This window comes from Budorcas taxicolor, chromosome 24, assembly GCF_023091745.1.
Source record: "Budorcas taxicolor isolate Tak-1 chromosome 24, Takin1.1, whole genome shotgun sequence".
Classification (NCBI taxonomy): Eukaryota; Metazoa; Chordata; class Mammalia; order Artiodactyla; family Bovidae; genus Budorcas; species Budorcas taxicolor.
This window is the reverse complement of record NC_068933.1, coordinates 8,085,672-8,102,722: the sequence shown is the minus strand read 5'-3', so window position 1 is coordinate 8,102,722 and position 17,051 is coordinate 8,085,672. Positions and strand designations below refer to the sequence as shown.

The window sequence follows — 17,051 nt, the reverse complement described above, 5'->3', positions numbered from 1 at the left end:
AGTGCCAGCATCAGAAGAGAGAGTGAAATAACCCCCCCCCCCCCCCCCCCCCCCGCCCCACACACACACACAACAGCAAAGAGCAAGCAAATGCAAGTACCTGCTGTGCCCCAAGCTCACAGTTTCTTGCCGGCTCCGGAGGTCATGAGTGAGTCCCCCCGGAACCTAGTCTGAGCTTTCAGACTTCAACTGAGCATTCCTTTGTCTGTGCTGGGTCCTGAAACTGGCTGGAGTCCAGCTGGATCTGGCACAGAAGCCAGCCTGGGTCTGGGGTGGATGGGGACTGCCGTAAGCTGGACCAGGCTCTGCCTGGCACCACAGGTGAATCAAGTTTTGTTATTAGGCTCAACAGGCAGGCTCAACTCACAAAGATAACCTGAACTATTGAGGCCATAATAGAGGGCTTTTCACCACCACTCAGGAGGTGCCCTAGAGAAAAAGGGTCTCAGACAAGCACTCACCAGAAAGGATAGAGGGAACATTATCTTTCCTTCTCTACAGTCTCTGGGGACCTGGATGAGACCTGCTGGGACACCCCACCAGCTCCAGGGCCTGCAGCCAGGATCCTGGGGAAACTGGCGAAACCGGCAAAGGGTGGGGGTTTTGACCAAAGTCAGCTCTCCCAGCCGGAGAAGGCAATGGCACCCCACTCCAGTACTCTTGCCTGGGAAATCCCATGGGCAGAGGAGCCTGGTAGGCTGCAGTCCATGGGGTCGCGAAGAGTCGGACACAACTGAGCGACTTCACTTTCACTTTTCACACACTGGAGAGGGAAATGGCAACCCACTCCAGTGTTCTTGCCTGGAGAATCCCAGGGACGGGGGAGCCTGGTGGGCTGCCATCTATGGGGTCGCACAGAGTCGGACACGACTGAAGCTACTTAGCAGCAGCAGCAGCAGCTCTCCCAGATCTCTACTGTGGGGCTTGGCCAAGAGGAAGAACAGTTTCCAAATCCCATTTGTGAGAATTATATCTTCAGGTTGTGACTTATGACTTAGATTTCTAGATGCTCACTGGTGGTGACTCTCTCTCCCAGGGACAGCTATGCCTGCTGGTTTGTCTCATTTGTGAACTGAGAACTTGGCTTGACAGTTCTCAGGTTGGAGTCTGCAAATATAGCCTGGAAGACACGTGGGTTGCAATCCACTGAGACTGCCAGATCTTGGGAGAACTCTTGAGTCTTTGCTTTGGCTGTCTTGCGGGTGATGCCAGATCTTGGGGGAGCGGGATCTTTTGTACCCTCCTGGGGAAATGCCCCTTGCATCCAGTGAAACTGGCTCAGTCATGTCCGACTCTTTGCAACCCCATGGACTATACAGTCTACGGAATTCTCCAGGCCAGAATACTGGAATGGGTAGCATTTCCCTTCTCCAGATCTTCCTAAACCAGGGATCAAACCCAGGTCTTCCACATTGCAGGCAGATTCTTTACCAGCTGAGACACAAGGGAAGCCCTTGCATCCATGGGGTTGTTTAATACAGTCAGGAATATTTACTGTCTGTTACAGCTGAAACCTGACAAAGTATTTGAGAGGATTTTTTAAAACTTATATTAAAGTAGCTCTATTATCAGATGTTGGTCAAATTGGAAGCTGATTTTAAAAGGCTGAGAGCAATGATTTTTTTAGCTTTTGTCCTCTAAACTAAAAATAAAACTTTGTACCGAGAAGAAACACATTAGGAAGCCTTTGTGGATGGATATACTAAAATATTCCAAAGACACAGAACTCTAAATCTGAAACAATAAAATCTTCTGATTTTTACCTTAGTGGAAGATCTTTTCCCTGGCATAAAGAAACACATTGAGGATAAGTGGTTGAATAGTTGAGTCAGTCTCTTAATATTCAGGTTGCAGTCCAATTATTTGAGGAATTAAAAACATTTTACTTGTATTACAGATAGAGTCTTTACAAGAACAGAAATGCCTCTAGAAACAATTCACAGCATACTCATTCCTTTGCTTTTTTTCCTTTTTCTTTTTTTAACCAATCCCCAAACCTCCCCGATTCATCTCAAAATGTTTTCAGATTTCGTAAATTATTTGGACTTACAAACCGGTGTCCTTCTTCGTGGAACTTGCACTCTTTCACTGTCTTTTGAGATGTAACTGTTCTATTTGGTCTTCTCTAGAAACCAAGGTAATTCTTATCAGGAGTGAGAGAGAGAAAAGGCTATTTTGCAATCCAGGCCTATGAAAAAATCTAAAGTCTCTTTCATAAATATTAGTAAAAAGCTATCTGAAGAGGTAACCTTAATTTGTTCCATCTGCCAGAAACACAATGATCTTTTATAAGCTGGTGGGTTTTGCATTATCATACCCATCTCATGCCTAAAACTTTAAAACAAAAGCTATAAAAACTCTGTTTGCATCCGTCTGTCCGTTTATAGTATCTATGTGTTATAGTCATGATTTTTTAAGCTTCCCAGTAGTACTGGCACTATTAATTTGTAAAGAGCTCTATTTCAATTGGTTTAAAGGCAAACGGTAAATAAAATATACTCACAGAAATATAGAAACTAAACTGTTTTTCAAGTTCATGTGATCTAGGATAATCTTCATAAATAAAACCTAATTTGTTTGTTTACTTAATTAGAACAGGTCAATCTTTGAAGCTATTAGCATTAAACAGAGTATTTTTAATTCTACCTCGGTTTACAAAGTCAAAGAAGCTCCTTCCCTCAGTTGCAGAATTTGTCAGCAAGAAACATAACTTAAAATGATTAGCTGTTTAATGTTTCATGAAATTTCCAAAAGCAAATCTAATTGTTAAGAACAAGTAAATTAGATACACATAAATAAAAGGTTTTAAATGAACGCTCAACGAGAATGTTTTACGGTAGGTCTACTTAGAAATAGTTCCCAGAATCTTTAATACGCTTCAGCTCATCTTTCAACAAAGTCAAGTCTCCATTCTGCTTGTATTCAAACATTTATTGAGCACTTAATGTTGCCAGGAACAAGTAAAACACATTCAGAAATGAATAGAGGTGGCTTCTCGCCCTAGAGGTACAACAAAGCACACCTCAGCGAGCTGTGTAGACAGTTGTTAATTTCCGCTTCTCCAGTTTCTCCCATTTCTTTCAGCTCAGGGATTTATAACCAGAGGACGTCCTACAAACACTGCAGCGGAGAGACGACTGCAGGTAGGGTGAGAGAAATCTAAAATAAACCTGGTTTATAAACGAGCACGGCTCACCTAACCAACACTCAATAACCATCCCCGTATCTGCGTCAAGGAACCGCACGGAGCACACTGTAAATTTCACAAACTGACCAACTTCGACTAACGAAATCAAATTTAAAAGTCCCCAGGATCGTGTAAGCCAAAGCCGAACAATTTCATACTAATTTTTGGTTGAATAGTTTACAAAAAGAAAAATAAGACCTCAGAAGGACGCTGGCACAAGCCGACAACACCGTGGTGACCTGAAAACTCCCAGGGGGCCGCGGAAACCACGTCTCGCGAGAATTGAGGATCTGAGGCCCTAGGCCCAAAGGGGTGGGCGGGGCGAGACGATGGGCGGGGCGCCGGGACCACGAGTTCCGGGTTCACGGGCCGCAGGTCCGCAGCGGCGGTGACCTCTGGCGCCGGTCTGGGCGCGCAGCTATGGCACGGAAGCCGGGCCTCCTCCTGCCGTTGCTGCTGTTGCTACTCGGCCCAGCCCCGGCGCGCAGCTTCGGCCAGCTACCCTTGATCCTCAACACTTGGCCTTTCAAGAATGCAACCATGGCAGGTGCGGGGCCGAGCCGGGGGCTGCGCTGCGCGAGCTGGCGGGGCGGGCGGGCCGCCGCCGACCCGCGGCCGGGGGCCGGGGGCCGGGAGCCGGGAGCTGGCAGACCTTCCGCAGCCGCCCCTCCGGCCTCTCCCCCCGACCCGCGCCGCGGCGTCTTCCGCGCCGCACCCTCCTCCCCGCCACAGCTGCATTTTAGGTCCTCAGCGGCGGGGTGACTCCTGTTCGGACGCCGGTCACTATTTTCCACCCTGACCTACGGCACTTATGGCCTCTGCTCAGACTTCCAGGGGCCCCTGCACCTTTTTTTGCCTTTTATTGTTTTTTCTGGGCTTGTGTCTCTTGTCTGCCTCAGCACCTCTGCTTTCTAACCCCTGAAGTATCCGCAGTAACTCTCTACTTAAGCTTGGCAAACGACCAAGTTCCCAAATAAAGCATCATCTATTCACCTTTATTTTCTGTGCTACATGCTGACATGCCGTATTTGTCATCAGAAATACGGGGTTCTAGTCTTGGTTATACATTATCATCATCCTCACTTCAGTTCAGTCGCTCAGTCGTGTCCGACTCTGCAACCCCATGAACCACAGCACGCCAGGCCTCCCTGTCCATTACCAACTCCCGAGTCTAACCAATCGGAGAAGGCAATGGCACCCGACTCCAGTAGTCTTGCCTGGAAAATCCCATGGACGTAGGGGCCTGGTAGGCTACAGTCCATGGGGTCGCGAAGAGTTGGACACGACTGAGCGACTTCACTTTAGCTTTTCACTTTCATGCATTGGAGAAGGAAATGGCAACCCACTCCAGTGTCCTTGCCTGGAGAATCCCAGGGACAGGGGAGCCTGGTGGGTTGCCATCTATGGGGTCGCACAGAGTCGGACACGACTGAAGAGTCTAACCAAACCCATGTCCATAGAGTAGGTGATGCCATCCAACCATCTCATCTTCTGTTGTCCTCTTCTCCTCCTCCCTTCAATGTTTCCCAGCATCAGGGTCTTTTCAAATGAGTCAGCTCTTTGCATCAAGTGGCCAAAGTATTGGAGTTTCAGCTTCAGCATCAGTCCTTCCAATGAACACCCAGGACTGATCTCCTTTAGGATGGACTGGTTGGATCTCCTTGCAGTCCAAGGGACTCTCAACAGTCTTCTCCAGCACCACATTTCAAAAGCATCAGTTCTTTGGTGCTCAGCTTTCTTTATAGTCCAACTCTCACATCCATACATCACCACTGGAAAAACCATAGCCTTGACTAGACGGAACTTTGTTGGCAAAGTAATGTCTCTGCTTTGTAATATGCTGTCTAGATTGGTCATAACTTTCCTTCCAAGGAATAAGCGTCTTTTAATTTCATGGCTGCAATCACCATCTGTATTTTGGAGCCCAGAAAAATAAAATCAGCTATTGTTTCCACTGTTTCCCCATCTATTTGTCATGAAGTCATGGGACCAGATGCCATGATCTTAGTTTTCTAAATGTTGAGCTTTAAGCCAACTTTTTCACTCTTTTTAATATGCTGTCTAGGTTGGTCATAACTTTCCTTCCAAGGAATAAGCATCTTTTAATTTCATGGCTGCAATCACCATCTGATTTTGGAGCCCAGAAAAATAAAATCAGCTACTGTTTCTACTGTTTCCCCATCTATTTGTCATGAAGTGATGGGACCGGATGCCATGATCTTAGTTTTCTAAATGTTGAGCTTTAAGCCAACTTTTTCACTCTTCTTTCACTTTCATCAAGAGGCTCTTTAGTTCTTCTTCACTTTCTGCCATAAGGGTGGTGTCATCTGCATATCTGAGGTTATTGATATTTCTCCCAGCAATCTTGATTCCAGCTTGTGCTTCTTCCAGTCCAGCATTTCTCATGATGTACTCTGCATAGAAGTTAAATAAGCAGGGTGACAGTGTACAGCCTTGACGTACTCCTTTTCCTGTTTGGAACCAGTCTGTTGTTCCATGCCCAGTTCTCACTGTTGCTTCCTGACCTGCGTACAGGTTTTTCAAGAGGTAGGTCAGGTGGTCTGGTATTCCCATCTCTTCCAGAATTTTCCACAGTTTATTGTGATCCACACAGTCAAAGGCTTTGGCATACTCAATAAAGCAGAAATAGATATTTTTCTGGAACTCTTTTGCTTTTTCGATGATCCAGCGGATGTTGGCAGCTGAATCTCTGGTTCCTCTGCCTTTTGTAAAACCAGCTTGAACATCTGGAAGTTCACGGTTCATGTATTGCTGAAGCCTGTCTTGGAGAATTTTAAGCATTACTTTACTAGTGTGTGAGATGAGTGCAATTGCCTCAGAACTTCTCAAAAAATACACATGCCTGGGCCCAACTCTTGAGGTTTTCATTCCACTGCTTGAACGAGACTTTTTTTTTTTTCAAGTTGCTTAAGTGATGTTGATTTGCAGCCATCTGGGACTGAGAATGACTAAGATATCACCTCCTCTAGGAAGCTTTCCCTCATTTATCACCCTCAGACCCAGTCTGAGTCAGGTGCCTGTCTTATGTGCTCTTGTAACATCCTGTACCTATCATGGTTCTGTCATTTTCTTACTGTGTTCCATTCATTTCAACTTGTACTGCCCGAGGAGTTTCTTCTACTCCTACTCTCTCCCCCATTTAGGGCTACTAATAGAATTTTCTGCTGCTGAACTGGCTTTAGCATTTGATGGCCGTAAGTTTGTATGTTACAGGCAGTGCATGTGATTCAGAGAATGCGTAAACAGGCTACAAGAAATTTCCAGCTACAAGGAGACAGAAAAGAAAGTTCAGGGCCCCAGGCAGGAAACAGTTCTCTGTGTTGCCTGAATTCAAGGGGGAAACTTCTCTAAATGTACTCTGAAGCCTGTTCTTTCAGTAGTAATACTTAAATTATTTACAAATAGTAGCACCAACCCGTCAAGGAATTCTGTTTTTATTAGTAAAGAAACTGACTGCTGAAGACCTTTTTTCTTCCTCCCCTTTTCCATGTGTGGGCCTCTGGAGAACAGTTTAGTGTTAAAAGCATGGCCACTGGAACCAAAATAAGTATTTAATATGGTGTTTCTCTCCAGTTTTAAAACTTAGAACTGAAGCTACTAAAAGACAAATTGAAAATTCATGATATAGCATCATAAGATTTTTTTCTACATCAGATTATTTAAAATATACCTACTGAAGTAGCCTCTATCTCAGCAAGTGTCCATAACAGTACCATAACAGCAGATAATTCCAATGTGGGCTCAGGTGGATTAATTCAGGTATTGTGTAATTAGTATCCCCATTTTAAATAGCAGGAAACAGATGCCGAGAGGTTAAGTTGTTAGCTCAGGGTCACATGGCCCAGAATTACAGAAGTATTCTTTTTTTACACACGTAGTAGAAATGGGTACTAATAAGTGAAAAAACCCTCACTTTGCATCAATAGCCAAAGCCTTTGGATTCTTCATGGTAAGTACCTGTCTTACATAATTCTGCCTATATCATTCTGACTTCTTTGTAGCACTTGATAAACGAAGATTTCAACTTAACTGGAGTAAATGTGCAAACAATTTTTAAAATAGGCGTTTTTGTGCCATTTTTGGTCTGTTGCCTTTGGCACGGAAAAGGAAATCAGTATCTACACAACCACTATTGGGTTTGATTCCCAGCGTGGAAGACGTTGGCGGCCGGAGGTTCGGCCCTGGACGCGGTTGAGAGCGGCTGCGCAACGTGCGAGCAGCAGCAGTGCGACGGCAGCGTGGGCTTCGGGGGCAGCCCGGACGAGTCGGCGGAGACCACGCTGGACGCCATGATCATGGACGGGTAGGGACGCCCTACACACAGAGCCGTGCTTCTCTGCGCGGCTCTGCTGCAGGTGGAGTTACATTTGCAGTTGCTTAGTCTTATACCCCGGAGAAGGCACTGGCGACCCGCTCCAGTACTCTTTTGCCTGGAAACTCCCATGGACGGAGGAGCCTGATGGGCTGCCGTCTATGCGGCCGCACAGAGTTGGACATGACTGAAGCGACTTAGCAGCAGCAGCAGCAGCAGTCTTATACCCAGAGCAAGATGCACCAATACATACGGTGGTTTTTCTTTTTTAAATTTTTTTATTGGAGTGTAGTTGATGTGCAGTGTAGTGTTAGTTTCAGGTGTGCCGCAAAGCGGATCAGTTACACACTTTGCTTTGTATTCTTTTCCCATTTAGGCCATTGCCGACTATCCAGTAGAGTTCCCTGTGCGGTACAGTAGGTCCTTGCTGTTTATTTTATATACAGTAGTGTGTATGTGTCAGTCTCAATCTCCCCACAATGTATAAGTTTTGATATATTTTGATATAACCTATACTCAATATCTTGTAATAACCTATAATGGAAAAGAATCCAAATCACTTTGTTGTACACCTGAAACTAACACAACATTGTAAATTAACTACACCTCAATTTAAGATTTTTTTGAAAGGAAAAATCGTTATCATAATAGAAATATCACATGGAGGTAGGTAGGTCTCCTTAAAATAGAGAGAACCTTAAAGTACGAAAACATGTACCTGGGAAACCATTGTTTACCTGCCAGCCACGAACCCTGTGGTTTCCCTGACCTGAAGCCTTAAAGGCCCTTTCAAAAGCCAGAGCAGTGGGAAACTGAGAAGGCCAGGCTAATTGATTTTCTGGTTTTTTTCCTTAAATGCCTGAATGTGGGAATCTGTATGAACTTTGTGAATGTGTTGTCGCTTCTATGGTAAGATGGTGGAGTTTAATCCTACAAAACACTATAGGTTGAAGTAAAAAATTTGTGAACATATAAAAATACCTGAATTAATCTGACCGTGCTTGTTTCTGGCAGCACTACCATGAACGTGGGAGCAGTAGGAGATCTTAGACGGATTAAAAATGCCATTGGCGTGGCACGCAAAGTCCTGGAACACACGACGCACACGCTGTTAGCAGGGGAGGCAGGTGTGTTTCAGCTGTGCTCCGTCATGCTGTCTTCTGGCTCTAGTCTTCACTCTGAAAAAAGGGCTCAGTGTAAAATAGTGCATGAAAGCAGACCTAAGTTCAAAGTCCAGCTGTTTCACATAACATCTGTTTAACTTCAGACAAGTTCCTTAACTTCTAAACCACACTTTCTTTATCTTTAATGGAGGATATTTTAGAAATCAGTTTATTATCAATAAATGAGTACTTACTGGAGGAGAACAAGGATTCAGCATCATTTCCCTTCTTGTGTTACGTTTATATGGGTATAAGACCTGAGAGACATATGATGAGAGAAGGTGGGAACAGAAGGGGTTTTGCTACAACAGTGGTACTTCCTTGAACACCTTCCTAGGTATATACTCAAAATCATACTGCAATCTATAGTCAAAAATCACATTTGCTACATCATTTAATGATGTAGTGAACAACTCCAGGAGGCATCCTTCAGTTTTCTTGACGACAAAGCCAGGAGCTGTTACTCTTTCTTGGAATCAGTGGTGCCTTTATTGGGTGTCTTAGCATTTCTTTACATGCCAGGCACTGCACCCCAGTTAGAGCCACAGAGTCACTGTTGTTGCAGGGTGTCCCTTTCCTTTTGTAAAGCAGAAGGAGCAAGATCTGGAGGGAAAGGAGAACTGTCCTCACACACAACACCAGGGTGTCAGTAGATGAGCGTCAGGAAGGGCGTAGGGAAGTGGAGACCTGGAAACCGATGCCCACAGCACTCCTTGAGTCTGAATACTCCCTGAACCGTCTGTGTTTCCCACCTTGTGCTCCACAAAGGAGACAGCTGACCCACAGCACTTCCTATACATACGTTTTATTTAAAAGAAGACACTTAACTCATTTACATTTTTGTTCCCAATCTCCAGCCACTAAGTTTGCCGAAAGCATGGGCTTTATCAATGAGGATTTATCCACCAACGTTTCTCAGGCTCTTCATTCAGACTGGCTTGCTCGGAATTGCCAACCAAATTACTGGAAGGTACGTATGCATGATTTTTTAAAGTTATTTGAAAATATTGAGTGACAGTCCTTCTGCTTTCGGTCATCCACCTGTTGCCTGCAGCGTGAGTTAGCAACCCTGGTTGCTCGTTGGAACCAGCGATTGAAGCCAGCTCTGGGCACAGGCGGTCTCGAAAGCTCCCTAGCTGCATCCAGTCCACATCCCCGTTGGGGAGCTCCTGGCCCCTGGCAGTGGCTTCAGACTTAAAAGGTTTCTGCTGTAGGGTAAGGGGCTGCCTCACTGCAACTGCTTTCTCTGTTTCTTTGTAGCAAAAGGTTCCATGTGTTAAAAACCCAAAGTTTGGAAACCATTAATCTAAAGTATTTCTTAACAGTTTATCTATGTGAAGTATACTCTATATTTTGCCCTTATTCACCTTGAAGATTTATACTATTAGGTGTCTGTTACTAGAAAGATAATTTGTCTGTAAATCAATGGAAAAGCAAAGAAAGTGTTAATCCTCAGTCGTGTCCGACTCCTAGAGACCCCATGGATTGTAGCCCACTGGGCTCCTCGTCTATGTGGTTCTCCAGGCAGAATTACTGGAGTGGGTAGCCATTCCCTTCTGTAGGGGATGATTGAACCTGGGTCTCCTGCTTTGCAGGCGGATTCTTTACAGTCTGAGCCACCAGGACTTTAGCCTAAATCGGTTTTTCGTTCCCAGCAGAGTACTTCTCTGGAGTACCTTGATCTCTCATCCACTTCTTCACCAAATTCTAATTACCTTTGAGTAACCAGGGAATCTCTTGAAAGAGACCACTGCTTGACACCAGGTCATGGGAGGCACCCTGTGCACAAATGGATAAGACATGAGTTGTAGGCTTCTTGCTTTAATACTAATCCAGGTCCACAAGCTGAATTTATGAATTTGGATTATTTTCTTAAGCCTCTCAGATTCATAAAAGAACCTGAGAGTACAACTTAGAATATGCTCACATGAACCTAGCTTTGAAAATTGGAAGGTTTTAAAATAGATTTTGCTTTAAATCTCAGAATAACTCTTCCTTAGCCAGGGAACAGATTCTAAAATTGAAAAAATCAGGTTGTATATCCGATTTCTTTAAGGAATCAAAAAAAAAAATCTAATCTTAAAAATCATATCTAATCTAAAAAAGAAAATCTTTATATTTGCCATTGTGCTGAGACATTTTGGCATATACAGAGAAAAAGTGGGGATCTCTTCCAGATATTATAGCTGTCTAGTCTATATTGGTTAATTCTGAGATTCGACTAGGTATTTAGCAAAATTATATCCATCTGTTCACATAAGACTTAGCTAACCTTTGGCTTTTAATTCTTACCTTTCAGTTACCAGATGTCCTTTTGGTTTCTTGCTAATGTTTAGTAATTGTTCATAACCACTTGCTGATTTCTAAAATCACCCTTTCTAAAAAAAATAAAACTTAAATATTATTTACAGAATGTTATACCAGATTCTTCAAAATACTGTGGACCCTACAAACCACCTACTATCTTAAAACGAGATGGTATCGCCTACGAAGATACAGCACACAGTTACAGTCATGATACTATTGGTAATTTGTCTTCTGTACAGTATTTATGGTTATAGTCAGCCATTTTTAATTGCTTCCTTGTACTTTTAAATTTCTTTATTCTTATTCATGAACAAGAAGGTGATTTTGATTAACTGCCAATTAAAGGAAAAAACATACATATATACATATGTATACACACACATTCTTTTCATATCATCTGTATACATTTTGGTCAATTACCCTATACAAAAACCTGATGATCAGTCACGTTATGATTTTTAAACCTTTGTTTGATATTTAGTTCTTTAATAATTTTATGTTTGCCACATTCAAATGATCTATCCAGTCATTTCCAGTAATGTTGGAAGTTTCCATTAGTCTCTAGCAGTGACTCTCTTTGGCATAACAGTTGAAGCGGCACTGAAAAGTAAGCAGTCTGAAGTGAGGAAATGGGATGCCTACAAAATGATGCCATGAAACCAGGTCATTAAAACACACAGATTATATACCACTGGTGTAATTTTCAGAATCCCCAAGATTCCTATTGTCTTCTACCTGAAATTAATGGAAGAGGATGTTTATGTTGCCAATTGCTCAATTATTTGGTTTTATTTGAGGTACACTTTAGAGTTGATACCTACAATGATATACTCTTTTTTAAATTTCTAGGCATGGTTGTCATCCATAAGATGGGAAATATTGCTGCTGGTACATCTACAAATGGTATAAAATTCAAAATACCTGGGTTAGTGTTTCTAAAAGAACAGATCTCGAAAATATGTATTGAGTGTCAGCCAATATGTCCTAGGTGCCTTGGGGGATGAAGAGCGTTAAGAGCACAGCCCTGCCCTCATAGCTGAGTTCTCTGTGAAAGAACATACATGAGTAGCTGCTAAGTACAAAGGAGAAGGGGTCTCATCCAGGGCTGCAGAGTTCAGGGGTGATCAGATTAGGCCAGGATAGTCAGGGAGGCCAGAGAGAGAGGCCGGGCACTGACCCTGAGCCTGAGCTAGGGAACGGGAATGTCCGGGTCACGGCCCGAGCCAACCCGAAGCAGTACATGCCCGGGTTCAGGGCTCAGGATGGCCAGAGCAGAACTGCACATCTGTCAAGGGCAGGGAAGGAAGACCAGAGCCAGACTTGAGGGAGTCTTTAAGGATTCCTGGACTTTTATTTCAAAGTAGCAGAAAAGCGTGGAAGGTTTATTATTAACACAAGGAAAAGCGTGCTGAAATGCTGGCATGCGAGCTGGAAAGCAGGAACAGATTGTAGATGAGGAAGCGGCTGGGACCTGTTGAGACGATCCCACATGAGACGGTGCAGGTGGTGGTGTCGGGACAGGCGCTGTGAACTTGTGCGGTCCCCCTGTGTGTGACGGGCTGCTGGCTGATCACCCTGTAAGGAGTGCAGGGTTGTGAAAACCCAAGTGGAAAAACAGGAAAATCTTGCTTGTCTGTATTCCGATGAAGAATTTACTTGAAATGACAATCAGTGACTAAGCAAAAACATCTAAGAGAGTTTTCTGCACCCTGAATGACCATGCTGTGCCCTCCCAAAGCCGAATAGGAGACTCACCGATACCTGGGTCTGGGGCCTATGCTGACGACATGGTGGGGGCCGCGGCAGCCACAGGCGACGGGGACATCCTGATGCGCTTCGTCCCAAGGTATGTCCCCCTCCTCCATCTGTGACTCCAGAGAGTCAGGTGACAATGCCATGTGTCAGGATAACGTAATCATCTGTGCCATGTGACCTGAACCTGTGTGTGGCAGAACGTTTTAGAAACCTTGCCTACCAACTGTTCACAGTATCACTTTAACAGTCATAATCCTTCAAATGAAGCAGTCATAGTCCTCTGAAATGGAATAATACCGCTCACTGTGCTACACAGATGAAAATACTTAGAATCTATTTAAATAAAGTGTAAGGCCACTGAGAGAACGTGAAAACTGACAACAAAAGTAGAAAATGGAGTCACTATATACCATTAATGACCGAAAGATAACCCTTACAGTTGGCTGTTTTGTTCATGCCTAGTGTTTCTCCCCATTGACAGTAGCCTTGTTTCTTATTTAAAGAAACTATATACTTTCTGACTTTAGGCTGATTACTAAATAACAGTTATTCAGCCAAAGCCAAAACATTACTTCTTATCTGAAATGAGTGGGTGGGTGAGCTGAAAAGACAGAAATGGCACCAAGATTACTTCCTTTTCTGTTGATATTGCCACAGAAGTTAGGGGCCTCTGTTCACCTATCTGCACTGTATTATATGTGACAATTTTGTTGGTTTTACATGTGGAACCTCAAGTAACCAAACTTTGGAGTTTGTTTACTCTGTGATACTAAAGTTTTGCCTCTGTTTAAATCAGCTATCAAGCTGTAGAATACATGAGAAGAGGAGAAAATCCAACCACAGCGTGTGAAAAAGTGATCTCAAGAATCCAGAAGTATTTTCCCAAATTCTTTGGGGCTGTGATATGTGCCAACGTGACCGGAAGTTATGGTGGGTTTGATTTGAAATTCATATTTGTGTGGACCTGCAAATGTTGCTGAGGACAGAGACTTTTAAATGCCGTGAGAAATTTTATTCCTCTGCAGCAGAAACCAGGGCTATACTGAGTAGATGTTCACTGCTGATGTGTCAAGACCCCCAGTGGGTTAAAAATGCACCTGAAACCCTCCTTGGTTGGCTGGCAGTGGATAGGATCCAGTCCTTGGTTTTTAGCTTGTAGCCTTGACATCTGTCCAAAGGAAAGTTTAGCTTCAGCTCAAGTGCATGCTGAGATGGGCTAATCAAGTCAAATGCCTTTATTTGTTAGAAGTAGTTAGGGATAAATGATCTTCCCTGCTTCTTGTCCATTCATTATTTAAAGGCCTCAGTCATTTAGATCTCAGGGTTCCCAGGTACAAAATGTATTACCAATTAGTAAACTAAAGGCGTTAGCAGAATCATTTTTGCACTGTATTTGAGGCATATCGTTTGCTTCATTTACTTTTCATGTGAACCTATCACAGTTTCAAAGCACTTCAAGATCAACCACGGCCGCTCCTCATTAGTGAGATTTCAGATGGGGAAGATACATGGCCTACTGATCAATACAACTTATTAGGTTAGACTGCTTATTATTGTGCTTTGATCTCTTACTTCCCACAGTTCGGTATTTGAAAACTTGGTGGAGGAATTCCTTACGCTTTTTTAAGTACTAAAAATGCAAAAGTCAATATAAGTTATGGGGGAAAAGGCTTTATGTCTAAAATAAGTCTGTTTCATCGATTCCCTCTTAGGAAATAAGTCTTAGAAAGCTCAAAGTTGCACTTAACAGGATGTAAAAATGATAATTATATAATTGTAGATGAATTTAAAATTGACCAGCTCCTTATGCTGAAAGTAGTGGCAATAAAAGGATGCCTCCAGGTGTCTGAGCCGGGGAAGAACTGTCTCTGTCTGACAGAGACCATCTTGACAAATTAGCATGCCCACCCATGGGCATAGAAGAGTAGATACAAACAGGGAGTCTGGGGAGGGGAGGATTATGGATGGATACAGGGAATGGCCCAGTGACTAGGAAATGTACCTGAAAATTTTCTGCTACAAAAAGGGTATGAAAACTTTAAAATAATGGTAGCAATGACCGCATATGTATAGGAGCAAAACATCAGCCTTTATTATGAGGTCCCATGGGCTGTCAGCTGATGGGTACTAAGGTAGACACACTCACACTGGTATGGACTGCCTGAACAGCAGGTACACATTGGCCACTGTCCGAAGCGGTGTCTGTACTGGTTGTAAATACGTGCATTCTACATTTAACCAAACGGCTTTCTCTCTTCTTGGCCCCAGGTGCTGCTTGCAATAAACTTTCAACATTTACTCAGTTTCAGTTCATGGTTTATAATCCTCTAAAAAGTGAGCCAACTGAGGAAAAAGTAGACTGCATCTAATCCATCTTTTCTGTCAGCATCTATATTTAAAGAAGAAACAGAAGCTGAAAAGTCTACGCACTGTCATCGAATAATGTGCCTCGCGTATTCTAAACTCTGTAAAATAAGCACAAAAATAAATTTTATGCTGAAACAGCGTTTTCACTTTCTATATGTGGAAAAAAAATTTTTGTTTTTACTTAAGCTTTATGTATCCCCTGAAAATGAATATGTGTGTGTATTTTGTATATGTTTAATTTTAAGTGATCTCTGGATTTCTGTTCAGTGTTTCAAGAAATTTCTACTTTGGGGATTTATTTCCATAGTAATATAGTAATGGCACAAAACAAACCTGTATTTGGATACTTAAATAGGTAGAGTAGCCAAGATATTTAGACCCAAAGGAAGAATAATGATGAGTCCCACCATGATACACTCTAACTGAATTTCAGTACCTTTACAGTAGTATGTCTCTTAATGACTTATTATCAGTTATACATAGTATGGTCTAGCCTGAAGAGGAAAGAATACTGTTAATATTACAGGTGCATTGTGTTTTGCACATATTAGAAAATGTGGGCATCTTCTGGTGAGCAGCCGTGTTGATTTTCTTGGACTTTTTCATCTAATGGAGCTCTCAACCTGTGAAGGTTTGTTAGCCACAAAAATCTCTAAATTTTTAGCTATAAGTACTTAGTACTGATAATTTTTTCTGCAAGTTGATTTAGAGAACTTGATCTGTACTGTGGTTTTATGAATCTCCTGTACAGAGGCTGGCAGTGAGTCCGTGCCTCTTCTCTGCCTTGCTTTCCTGAGCACTCAGTCAGCCGTCTGTGGACAGCCGTCCTGAACTGCACATGTGTGTGCTCGTTAGCATCTCTGCCTTCATGACCTTGTACATCAGGAGCCATTAATAAAGCTGCATGTACAATATTGTCCCCACCTTCAGTGTATCTGCTCTGTTTATTTCCTACACTCATCTTAATATTTCATGGTCTTTGTAAGTTAGGGCTGGAAAGCTGTAGTTTGGAGAATGCTCTCGGGTCACCTGTGCTCAGACCTCCCCACGTATCATGACTGGGGTGCCTCCTCACAGACGCCCTCTCTGGCCGATCCAGTCGGTCTTCACAAAGAGGAACTTGAAAGCTGGACTCAGCAGCTGCTGATGGAGGCCTGAAAACCCGTAAGGAAATAATCCTGCAGCCTCACACTCAGAGCAGCAGGGAAAATCTTACTTTTGTGGGTTCCCATGAGGCGTGATGGCTTGCTGAAATCTCCTACTGGACAGTGGAACAGGGAGAAAGAAGCCAGATTGAAACTGAGAGTTTATATCAAGGTGAAATGCCTGTGTTTCTTGTTTGCTGTCTGTTAACATGTTAGGTAACCGTGTACCACCAGAAAAATACATTTGAAAATCTTCACAGCCTGTCACTCCCTAGCAAATTAGTTGATCCTGATTTACTCTTGCAGAACTCTGACCTGAAGTTGTTAGACATGTACATGTACACTGCTGTGGCTACTGCTGCTAAGTCGCTTCAGTCGTGCCCGACTGTGACCCCATAGACGGCAGCCCACCAGGCTCCCCCATCCCTGGGATTCTCCAGGCAAGAACACGAGCAAGTTGCCATTTCTTTCTCCAATGCATGAAAGTAAAAAGTGAAAGTGAAGCCGCTCAGTCATGTCTGACTCTCGTGACACCATGGACTGCAGCCTGCCAGGCTCCTCCGTCCATGGGATTTTCCAGGCAAGAGTACTAGAGTGGGGTACCATTGCCTTCTCCAACATGTACACTATATGCACATAAAAAGGGATTTATTTCTAATACCAGCACTCAAATTATTCCTTTTGGTTTCAAAAGACAAATAATAAGCATAAGATTTTAAATTGAGATATCATACATAGACTGTCAGTTCAGTCACTCAATCGTGTCCGACTCTTTGTGACCCCATGAATCGCAG

The 17,051-nt window shown here is 43.3% G+C and overlaps 1 protein-coding gene across 1 annotated transcript; it reads left to right on the top strand.

Annotated features, from left to right (window-relative positions):
- Window positions 1-3,598: 3,598 nt before the first annotated feature.
- On the top strand, window positions 3,599-16,028 carry AGA (aspartylglucosaminidase). The gene is made up of 9 exons (XM_052661425.1): window positions 3,599-3,734; window positions 7,358-7,511; window positions 8,535-8,647; window positions 9,541-9,653; window positions 11,095-11,209; window positions 11,840-11,915; window positions 12,729-12,836; window positions 13,542-13,675; window positions 15,014-16,028. Exons 1-9 carry the CDS (start codon window positions 3,608-3,610, stop codon window positions 15,112-15,114), a joined length of 1,041 nt encoding a protein of 346 aa, XP_052517385.1. The 5' UTR covers window positions 3,599-3,607; the 3' UTR covers window positions 15,115-16,028.
- The last annotated feature ends 1,023 nt before the right edge of the window (window positions 16,029-17,051 follow it).

What these genes read in the sequence shown, in the direction of transcription:
- AGA (XM_052661425.1), top strand. Translation starts at nt 3,608, where the DNA reads ATGGCACGGAAGCCGGGCCTCCTCCTGCCGTTGCTGCTGTTGCTACTC. An exon ending in CAAGAATGCAACCATGGCAG is followed by an intron (nt 3,735 to 7,357) that starts GTGCGGGGCCGA and finishes TTTGATTCCCAG; the next exon opens with CGTGGAAGACGTTGGCGGCC. An exon ending in CAACGTGACCGGAAGTTATG is followed by an intron (nt 13,676 to 15,013) that starts GTGGGTTTGATT and finishes TCTTGGCCCCAG; the next exon opens with GTGCTGCTTGCAATAAACTT.